We start from the raw sequence: 12,282 nt of genomic DNA on the forward strand, positions 1-12,282 counted from the left end.
TGGACTATTAATATCGGACGGATGGAGTATTAAATAGTAATAGTAATGAATTCAAAATAATTATATAACGACAACTACATTTTCCTTTACACACAGATAGAAACCGCGGGTTAGTTGATACAAAAAAAACAAAGAAATTAAAAAAGTGTATATCTCAAAGTTGAATGCAAGTCAAGAATCTAAAGTATACTTTGTATAAAACATTCCCACAACCTAAATTTATGGAGGTGATACTTATCCACCATATTTTGATTCATACACACTAACTTACTATTATATCATTATTTATATTTAAAATAATAACATAATATAAGCTCAACGCTCTAGATTAATCTAGAGGTATAATTGTGAATGTATAATATAAAAGTGTGTACGAATCAAAACATGGTATGAGTATCACCTGTCAAATTTATTATTGTAATGTTGTACACCTTTTTTAAGATTTTTTTTTGAAATAGTAATTTTAAGAAATCACTTTACAAAACTAAGAATTTTGAAAATAGTTTTACAAAACTAGTAAAACTGGACTTTCAAATTCCGGTTTGTAACGTGTCAGCCCAAGCCAGCTTTTTGAAATCCGGCTTATGTCCACTTTGTCTAGTAAACCGGCTTTTCAAAGCCCAGTTTGTGACGTGTCGTTTTTTTTTATTTTAATAAATGACTCAATTTAAATTGTGCTATTACTATTTATTATTATTATTATTATTATTATTATTATTATTATTATTATTATTATTATTATTATTATTATTATTGTAAAGTGATTTCATAAAATTACTATTTCAAAATAAAATCCCTTTTTTTCTATATAAAAACCTCAAGCAGCATATACCTTCTTCCCATAATTAACTTGATCAATATTTCTCTCCCTTTCATTCTCCGATCAATTTAATTAAGAAGAAGAACAAGTGATATTTGTTTGTTACTCGATTGGGGTGATGGACTTCATCACACATGGCAAAAACTCGAACAAAAGCGTTGGAGACAAAACGGAGAACACCATGATCAAGAAGGAGAAGATCATAGGGACAGTCGTTTTAATGAAGAAGAATGTTCTTGATCTTAACGATTTCGGTGCATCGTTTCTTGACCATGTTTATGAAATAATTGGCAAACGTGTCTCTATTCAACTTATCAGTTCCACTCATTCTGATCCGCGTAATAATCGTCTTTATTGTTGTCGTTAAGTTATATAAAACTTTTGTACGTAGCAGTTATATATTTTATTTAAAGTGGCAATTATAAAGCTATACAAGAGTTTTATGTAGTTTCACGACGTACAACTAGTTAATGACAACTCGTAAAGTTGTCGTTAGAAATGTTGTTCTTTTTTAGAACAACAAACTTACAATGTATCTATATGTATTGTTTTGTTAGCGAACGGGTCAAATGGGAAAATTGGGAAGGTGGCGTACATCGAAGATTGGACGAGAAAGATGACGACAATGGCAGCCCGAGAAGCTAGTTTCTCGGTGACGTTTGAATGGGACGAGTCAATGGGAGTTCCGGGGGCTTTGATGATAAAGAACAACCACCATAGTCAGTTTTACTTAAAGATGGTGACATTGGAGGATGTTCCGGGTCATGATGGACCTATCCATTTTGTTTGCAATTCATGGGTGTACCCGACAAATCGTTACAAATACAATCGTATCTTTTTTGCCAACAAGGTGAATGTTACAACTACAATCTTATACATTTTGTCACCTTTAAGCATTCATTAGTATTTATTCTTGATCATTTATGGTTATATCGAATTATAAAAATGGAAAACAAATTAAGTTTGAAAAACAACCCATGGAAATTGATTTCGAACAAACTCATGGTTATTCTTGACTTAGAGCCTATTTTAATTTTCACATAGAATTTAAAATTCATAAAAATTTAATTCTATCATTTTTATAGCGTTTCATTTTCTACTTTTTCTATTTTTTCAATTTTATATATGTATATATCTTTAATTTTTTTAAGAAAAATTTCTACTTATTGGCTAGAGGTTCTTTTAGAAGCAATTAAGGATGGCATTGGGCGAGGAAAAACTCGTGACCTGCGGGTACTCGATCCGTGATGGACGGGTAAAATCATTAAATCTTACCTGCGGGCACGTGTACGGGTAGAAAATTATACCCGCCGACGGGTCGCGGGTACATGCTAGCAATTCATCACGGGTAAAACCTGATCCGCTAATTCATGAGACTTTTTTTAATTTATCCGCGAGTTTATATATACAATTATCAAATTTAAAATTGATTTAACCTGTAAGGCAATAATGATTAAAAATATAATATTACATATAAGTAAAAAACTTGATTTTCACGTCATTTTACACATGTTATTTGTATATATGATTTATAATTAATATAATTATCTAACTTAAAAAAATTAAACGAAGTTGTATATTATTGTTACCCGCGAGTAACGGGTATCCAAGGGTCACGGGCATGGGCGAAACTTTTTTACCTGCGGACGGGTAATGGGTCTTAACGAGCAAAAAAAAACCCAACGGGCGGGTCACGAGTATATGTAACCCTAACCCGTGCCCGTTACCTGCGGGCGCCATCCCTAGAAGAAATCTCTTTATCCGTCGAACAGAGAGAGTGAGGACTTTCTCTGCTTTCGAGGTGTTTCACTCCGTATGAACAAATGATTTTTCTTAATTCTAGAAATTAGGATAGACGAACGGTTTTCTACATCTCACATCTCCTATACGCCTATACCCCACACATGTGAGATTGTGTTTTGTTCTTTTTGTTATTGTTGTTGTAAATTTAGTTTAAAAAATTGATCCACTATTTAAATCAAAAAAGTTAGCTTATTGCAATATAAAAATCTGCTTATTTAAGTATTTTTGGGGGGCAAAATAACGATAACATAAAACATAGCCTCTTCATCGAAACATGAAAAGACAAACGAGAGATACAAAGTCGAAACAAAATACAACAAAGCTCGGAAATTACAAAACTACCAAACTAACCTATACCGAGCCTTGAACAACATACATAAACAAATCAAAAGTACATACAATGCAAACTTACAAGTAGAAACACATCAACTTAGCCAAACAACCGCAAACAACTTACCGTCTACTCGCATTACCTTTTCGAGTTTTGACGGCCGGTTTGACCACCACACCATTCACTTTTAACCGATTAAACATCTTACCTTTCCGATTCGTGATTTCATATGATGAGACACAAGAAGCTCCATTTCCAATTCTAGCACCCGAAACGGAAGGTGGAAGCGACCCTTCCAATAAAAGTTCTTCAAAAAACCCACCTTTCTCTCAACACCACTAACTCCCCCGTGCACATCTCTACACTCACTTGTACCCGAAGAATCCGAAGATAATGGTCCCGAAGAACCAACTTGATTTGCGTTCATAAATGCCTTTTGAATCGTCTCTTCGCATGCCAAGTCATTATCGTAGTATTTAAGTGAAATATGACCCGAACCCGAACTCCCTTTCAACTTTCTTCTTGCCAAATTACATTCTAAATCTGCTTATTTAAGTATATACAAAATACTAAAAACAATCATTTTTCTGGAGCTAAGTGTGCTTGTTACATAAACAATATTGATAATATATGTGACTGAGGTTTATAAATAGTGAGGTGATCTTCACATACCATTTTTTTATCCATCTACATCTAATTATCTATTATATCCTTAATTATAGTTAAAACAATAATATAAGTTCTACTCCTGATATTAATTCAGGAGTATAACTGTGAGTTTATGATAAAAAAAAATGTAGATGAATCAAAAAGTGTTGTGTTGGGATCAACTTCCAAATAAATATTGTACTTGTATGTTATTGTAAGTATATTTAAATTTAAATTTGATTTTATTTTATTTTATCTATAGTTAATATTAAAATGCTATAATGATGATGTCATTATTAGGCTAATTCATTTGTTAAGAAAAAATCAAAAAGAAAAAGAAAAAAATCTAAGCATGTTGGGTGATGTCATTAATCTAAATATTTTTGAATTAACATTAAATCTTATTATAATTAATTATTATTATTATTAAATCTTAATAATAATTATTTTAATTATTAAAATTAAATTATTTTAAATTATTTTAATTAATTATTTTGAATTGAGTACGAGAAGGTATAAAAGTTAGGCAGAAAGAAACCAATTCTAAATTTATATTTTAATTTACACTTTTAAAATAAAATGACTACCAATATTATCTCTTATGATTGGATGTTGATTGTTTAATATGCATTTTATGTTTTTGATGAAATGTCCAGCTGACGAGTTTCTTAGTTGGACTCTGTGATTCTACGGGTCATTAAACTAAATAACTTTAGCATTTACGTTCACTTAATACCTAAAACATATCATTAAACTGTTTCGTTTAAACAAACCCGTGGTATAACGGGTCATTTCACTAGTTTTTTTTTTTTTTTTGACAAAAAACGTTGAATTGAGTAGATAAAACTAGAAAAAAATTTGACCGCGCATTGCTGCGGTTATATTCGACGCGCGGTCGAATTTGAATATACGTTGTTTGCTGCCTAATATATCTAGTAGGTTGGGTTGTTTGTTGGACGTGTATGTATATGTATATAATATAGGCTAAAATATTTAGTGTTTTTTAACGATGTCCGTTTCGTGTATAGTTAGTCGCATTGTGTTCGTAAAATTATTTCGAGTTAAAAGGTGGTCTCGGAAAAATTTAACTCGCACCGAGCGAGAATATAGGGTCCGTTATCTAGTATTTTTTTAACGATGTCCGTTTCGCGTTAGTTAGTCCCGTTGGGTTCGGCTGATTTTTTCGAGTTGAACGGTGGTCTCGGAAAGATTTAACTCGCACCGAGCGAGAAGATAGGGTCCGTTAAAAATTCGGGTGGAATTAGTTTCTTTTATTTTAATAAAATTATATATTTACGCTTTCTACCCCTGAAAAAGTGTAAAGTTGAGGGGCCGTTTTGTAAATTGAGCAGAACTTGAGGGACCGTTTGTAACGTGAACGCAAATTCAAAACGACACTCCGGTAAAACTGAAACTAAAAATTTTGGGGTGCTATTTAGTATGTAGGTATAATATAATATACTCCGTAATATAATAATCATTTCACTTCTTTTCATTTCTCTTCTTGTATAAAAAACTGTGGAACATCAAATATTTTAATTTATGTATGCTTATAGTCACTCTGGAACAAAGCACGAGTGATATACCAAAGGTATCTATTACTATCTTATAAACCACTATTTAGATGACATCATAAATAGCTCTTTTTCTTTGTTAAAAAAATCAAAAACGATAAAGAAAAAATTCTAAGATATCTGCATGATGTCATATATCAAATTAAATTTGAATTAAAAATAATAATACATTACCCAATAAAAAAATCCATAATCTGAAAATATATATATATATATATATATATATATATATATATATATATATATATATATATATATATATATATATAATTTAGTAAAACTGATCGCCTTTATCTGGTATCAGTGCCAACTAGTTTTCGAACCCTCGCTTCGCGCCCGGGGTTCGATTTTTAATGTATTTTATTGTGTTTAGTTACGTAGCCTGCGAGTGAAAAATCAACATATATGAATAGTACCCTAAATATTTAGCGTTTTTTTAAAAGTGTCCGTTTTGAGTATAGTTAGTGACATTGTGTTCATAAAATTATTTCGAGTTTAAGGATGGTGTCGGAAAAATTTAACTCATTGCGAGCGAGAAGATATGACATGTTGAATATTTGAGTGGAGTTTATTTAAGATATTCTATGAAAATTTTGATTTGACGCTTTAACCCCCTGTGTTGGGGGTCGATTTTAATCTTTGAACAAAGTGTGGGGGGGCTTGTGTGGTGTTACTTGAAAGAAAGAAGGAAAAAGGGGAAAAAAAAAGAAGGTGAAAAGACGAAAATACCCCTGATACTATTTATAAGTTTTGTCTAATAGTTAGTATGGTAATAATTCTTCATGGAAAGTGAAAAATTAAGATAAAATAAAATAGCAAGCTGGACTACTATATTACTTGTCCACTTACTTAGGCCCACTAGCACTAAATCCATAAACTTAACAAACACGTTTTACAACCACATATGAAAAAATAAGAACATAAGGCCATATATAATGGGGCATCACCCACCACCTCTCACGCCCCCAAAAATCTAGGTGGCATCCCACTTGTCAAGGCCCTGACGCCCCTGACGCCCATAATGGGGTGTCACCCGTGACACTTTAGGGGCGTCAATCAAGAATTTGACGGAAAAAAAGGTAAGCGTCAGAAATTTTTGGACCAATCAGATTTCTCCATTAATTTTTATATATTATTAAATTATATATTTTATACCCAACTTTCAATAATATTTTACCACATCACCCATCACAAATTTAACACTCAAATTTAACACTCCCCATTAAAAAACTTCACTTCTTGACATTGCCACATCACCACATTTGCCTTTGACATCAAAGTGAGGGTTATACATGGTCTTAAGAGAAGCCACAAAAATTACATCTTTCTTATAAACCACTATTTAGATGACATCATAAATAGCTCTTTTTCTTTGTTAAAAAATCAAAAACGATAAAGAAAAAATTCTAAGATATCTGCATGATGTCATATATCAAATTAAATTTGAATTAAAAATAATAATACATTACCCAATAAAAAAATCCATAATCTGAAAAAAAATATATATAAAAAAAATTTAGTAAAACTGATCGCCTTTATCTGGTATCAGTGCCAACTAGTTTTCGAACCCTTGCTTCGCGCCCGGGGTTCGATTTTTAATGTATTTTATTGTGTTTAGTTACGTAGCCTGCGAGTGAAAAATCAACATATATGAATAGTACCCTAAATATTTAGCGTTTTTTTAAAAGTGTCCGTTTTGCGTATAGTTAGTGACATTGTGTTCATAAAATTATTTCGAGTTTAAGGATGGTGTCGGAAAAATTTAACTCATTGCGAGCGAGAAGATATGACCTGTTGAATATTTGAGTGGAGTTTATTTAAGATATTCTATGAAAATTTTGATTTGACGCTTTAACCCCCTGTGTTGGGGGTTGATTTTAATCTTTGAACAAAGTGTGGGGGGCTTGTGTGGTGTTACTTGAAAGAAAGAAGGGAAAAGGGGGAAAAAAAAGAAGGTGAAAAGACGAAAATACCCATGATACTATTCATAAGCTTTGTCTAATAGTTAGTATAGTAATAATTCTTCATGGAAAGTGAAAAATTAAGATAAAATAAAATAGCAAGCTGGACTACTATATTACTTGTCCACTTACTTAGGCCCACTAGCACTAAATCCATAAACTTAACAAACACGTTTTACAACCACATATGAAAAAATAAGAACATAAGGCCATATATAATGGGGCATCACCCACCGCCTCTCACGCCCCCAAAAATCTAGGTGGCATCCCACTTGTCAAGGCCCTGACGCCCCTGACGCCCATAATGGGGTGTCACCCGTGACACTTTAGGGACGTCAATCAAGAATCTGACGGAAAAAAAGGTAAGCATCAGAAATTTTTGTACCAATCAGATTTCTCCATTAATTTTTATATATTATTAAATTATATATTTTATACCCAACTTTCAATAATATTTTACCACATCACCCATCACAAATTTAACACTCAAATTTAACACTCCCCATTAAAAAACTTCACTTCTTGACATTGCCACATCACCACATTTGCCTTTGACATCAAAGTGAGAGTTATATATGGTCTTAAGAGAAGCCACAAAAATTACATCTTTGTTACAGCAGAATACTCCGTACTAATACTAAGGGTGATATTCGTACACCACCAATTTTTAGTCATACACCACAAAACATGTTTTATAGTATTGTACAGTACTATACTATAATGCATGTTTCGTGGTGTACGACTAAAAATTTGTGAGGTACGGATCACTCCCCTTTCATTAATTTACCAACTACAAAAGATCGCCCTATGGCCAAGGGTAGGAAAGAAAATTAAATGCTTTTGCATTAATGAATTATTTAATGAAATTTAGGTAGGCTATGAGGGGGAATATAATTTATTTTTCGTTTAGATCTCAGAAAATACATACCGTAAATTTCAATTATATACTTCATTCGTTTTCAAAATAAATAAAATGTTCCCTAATTTTTGCTGGATTTAAAAATATATATTTTGATAAATATCAATTTAAATAAATTTGGCTAATTTTTATAAAATTAATTGATAATTTGATTAATAGAATAAATGAGAATAAATTAAAAAGTTCATGATACTTAATTATTATTAAATTTTGTAATTCAATGATTAGTTTAAGATGGATATAAATAAAAGTATATGTTTTTCAAGATTTGAATCCTCTCAAAATAAATTTGAGATAAAAGAATAAAAATATAAATTAGACCATCTTTTTAAAGTTTAATTTTTTTATTAATATATATGTGTGTGTGTGTATTCTTTTATTTATGAGATCTTCTCAAATAATTTCATTAATGAAGCTTTTTTTAATATTATATGTGAGAAAAGAAATAAATAAATTGAATAAGTAAAATTATAATTATAGTCATCTTTTTTCCTTCCACCTAAAAATAATAATTTAACTTATCAAGTAATTTTATTATATGAGAAGATTTCAGTCCTCCATTTTATCTATATATAAATGATTTTTCTAAACATATCTCTTATGACCATACTTAAGGATTTAAGATATGCATTATTTTTTATATATTTAAAAATTACTTCAAATAACTACCTCACTACTTTTAGTGTACTATCACTAAAGCTTGAAAATTTCTATTAAATATAACTCTAAAATTAAATATTAGAAAAATCCATAAATAAATGTTAACATAGACCAATTAAATTGAAACAACCCTATTCTAAAGTTTCAATGCATCATCTATCAATTGTTTTAAGTGATTCTCACACGTTAATTTTTAATCGATACATATTTTTATATTATAAACTTACAAATATATCTGATTAATTTGGTGAGTTGAACTTATATTATTAATTTAAGTATAAATAAGGATATAATAGTAAGTTACGTGTGTATGGATAAAAATAATATGTAACGATTAGCTCCCTATTTTTTTATCTTTTTTATTTTTCTTAAAAATATGATAAATGATAAATGAGACTGTCCGACAATCTCTTGCCTATAGTAATGTGAAGATATACTAAAAGCACACATTTAGTGTGGAAGGTGATCCTTACACACCACTTTTTGATTCACCTACACCTAATTACCTATTATACCTTTAATTATTGTTAGAATAATAATATAAACTAGTGAAACGACCCGTGGAACCACCAGTTTGTTTAAATGAAATAGTTTAATGATATACTTTAGGTATTAAGTGAATTTACACGATAAAGTCATTTAGTTTAATGACTGGATTCCGACTAAGAAACTTATCGTTTTTTTTACAAACACATTGATGTACTTAACTTGGTCAGAATAAATGAACCACATTTATTCTCTAACCATCATCTTCCAATTTTCATCACAATTACTATTTTCATCAGAACCTTTTATTGAGACATGAATTTCGCATACATATATAACGTAGTTAATCTCGTAAAGAAAACTTATATTTGAATTTGAATAATAATATAATAATAATTAATAATTAATGAGCGTCAAATTTTCCCTAAAAATATGAAATAAATAAATAAGTAGATTTAATTTAATTAGTCATTAATTAGATAAATGACATCAACTTAAGGCTTAGATTTTTTTTTTTCTTTTTAATTTTTCTTAACAAAAGAATTAGCCTAATAATGACATCATCATAATAGAATTTTAATAGAAACTATAAATTCAACTCCCTAGATCAATCCAAAAATATAATCGTAAGATTATAAGAAAAAAGTGTATATGAATAAAAAATTAGTGTATGAGAAGCACCTCCTTTAATATCATTCCCGTCTAAATTAATATCATTATAGAGTAAATAAATTACTATCATATCAACCTTTTTTTTCTCTCATTTTTGTCTCGTTATAGGTGCAGTATTCCTTTTTATTTTCTTAATTGTTTGGCTCGTTATTTATTATTCGTAAAAAATGAAATGAAAATTAACTAACCGGTGATATGTAAATAACGGAATATTTTTTATACATACAGAACTAAATATGCTTACAGTGTTATATTGTACAACATTATAAAACATGTTTAATTGTGTATGAGTCAAAATTGACTGTGTACATATCACTTTCCTTAACTATAGGTAGGTAACTTTTTCAAAAGTCAATCAATGAATCCACAAAAGTTTGAGTGATGATATGCACACAATCATTTTTTGTATTTATATATTTTTTAAGAGCAATATGTATTAAAAAGAAATATTAGAGGAAATACATCGCACAATCACTCAAGATCTAACAAGCCAAACAAAGTTGCTAAGATGGTAACTATATCCTAACTTGCTAAGATAAGAAAACTGGAGGATTATTTAGCCAATTATGTCAATCAAAGACTCCCGACTTGCATCTATTCGCGATCCATTTGTAGCTCTTCACTTGTATTTCATTTAGTACAACCGGTGGATTTCAACACTTGTTTTTGAACACTTTTTTATTTTGGTTTTTCTAAATGAGGTAACCGCACGTCCACTTTGAAGCGACCCGTCCTAATCCATCCGGAAAAAGTCTATATCGATTATAAACGATTCACAACAGTTGATTACATTGCGAGGTACTTGACCTCTATATGATACATTTTACAAACATTGCATTCATTTTTGAAAAGACAATCTTTCATTACATCAAAATTTGACGGTATGTGAAATGTCCCGTTCTTATTGATTAAAAACGTTCCATATTAATTGATTTTGTTGCGAGGTTTTGACCTCTATATGAGACGTTTTTCAAAGACTGCATTCATTTTTAAAACAAACCATAACCTTTATTTCATAAATAAAGGTTCAAAAAGCTTTACGTAGATTATCAAATAATGATAATCTAAAATATCCTGTTTACACACGACCATTACATAATGGTTTACAATACAAATATGTTACATCGAAATCAGTTTCTTGAATGCAGTTTTTACACAATATCATACAAACATGGACTCCAAATCTTGTCCTTATTTTAGTATGCAACAGCGGAAGCTCTTAGTATTCACCTGAGAATAAACATGCTTTAAACGTCAACAAAAATGTTGGTGAGTTATAGGTTTAACCTATATATATCAAATCGTAACAATAGACCACAAGATTTCATATTTCAATACACATCCCATACATAGAGAAAAAAATCATTCATATGGTGAACACCTGGTAACCGACATTAACAAGATGCATATATAAGAATATCCCCCATCATTTCAGGACACCCTTCGGATATGATATAAATTTCGAAGTACTAAAACATCCGGTACTTTGGATGGGGTTTGTTAGGCCCAATATATCTATCTTTAGGATTCGCGTCAATTAGGGTGTCTGTTTCCTAATTCTTAGATTACCAGACTTAATAAAAAGGGGCATATTCGATTTTGATAATTCAACCATAGAATGTAGTTTCACGTACTTGTGTCTATTTTGTAAATCATTTATAAAACCTGCATGTATTCTCATCCCAAAAATATTAGATTTTAAAAGTGGGACTATAACTCACTTTCACAGATTTTTACTTCGTCGAGAAGTAAGACTTGGCCACTGATTGATTCACGAACCTATAACAATATATACATATATATCAAAGTATGTTCAAAATATATTTACAACACTTTTAATATATTTTGATGTTTTAAGTTTATTAAGTCAGCTGTCCTCGTTAGTAACCTACAACTAGTTGTCCACAGTTAGATGTACAGAAATAAATCGATAAATATTATCTTGAATCAATCCATGACCCAGTGTATACGTATCTCAGTATTGATCACAACTCAAACTATATATATTTTGGAATCAACCTCAACCCTGTATAGCTAACTCCAACATTCACATATAGAGTGTCTATGGTTGTTCCGAAATATATATAGATGTGTCGACATGATAGGTCGAAACATTGTATACGTGTCTATGGTATCTCAAGATTACATAATATACAATATAAGTTGATTAAGTTATGGTTGGAATAGATTTGTTACCAATTTTCACGTAGCTAAAATGAGAAAAATTATCCAATCTTGTTTTACACATAACTTCTTCATTTTAAATCCGTTTTGAGTGAATCAAATTGCTATGGTTTCATATTGAACTCTATTTTATGAATCTAAACATAAAAAGTATAGGTTTATAGTCGGAAAAATAAGTTATAAGTCGTTTTTGTAAAGGTAGTCATTTCAGTCGAAAGAACGAC

The 12,282-nt window shown here is 30.2% G+C and overlaps 1 protein-coding gene across 1 annotated transcript in view; it reads left to right on the top strand.

Moving 5' to 3' along the window:
• Positions 1 to 865: 865 nt before the first annotated feature.
• LOC139872806 (probable linoleate 9S-lipoxygenase 5) overlaps positions 866 to 12,282 on the top strand; it is a 32,607-nt gene continuing 21,190 nt past the window's right edge. Inside the window, exons 1-2 of the mRNA XM_071860732.1 lie at positions 866 to 1,158; positions 1,378 to 1,670. Coding sequence (XP_071716833.1) covers positions 939 to 1,158; positions 1,378 to 1,670 — 513 coding nt within the window. The 5' untranslated portion in view covers positions 866 to 938. The remainder of the gene's footprint in view (positions 1,159 to 1,377; positions 1,671 to 12,282) is intronic.

Source organism: Rutidosis leptorrhynchoides, chromosome 10 (genome assembly GCF_046630445.1).
Source record: "Rutidosis leptorrhynchoides isolate AG116_Rl617_1_P2 chromosome 10, CSIRO_AGI_Rlap_v1, whole genome shotgun sequence".
Classification (NCBI taxonomy): Eukaryota; Viridiplantae; Streptophyta; class Magnoliopsida; order Asterales; family Asteraceae; genus Rutidosis; species Rutidosis leptorrhynchoides.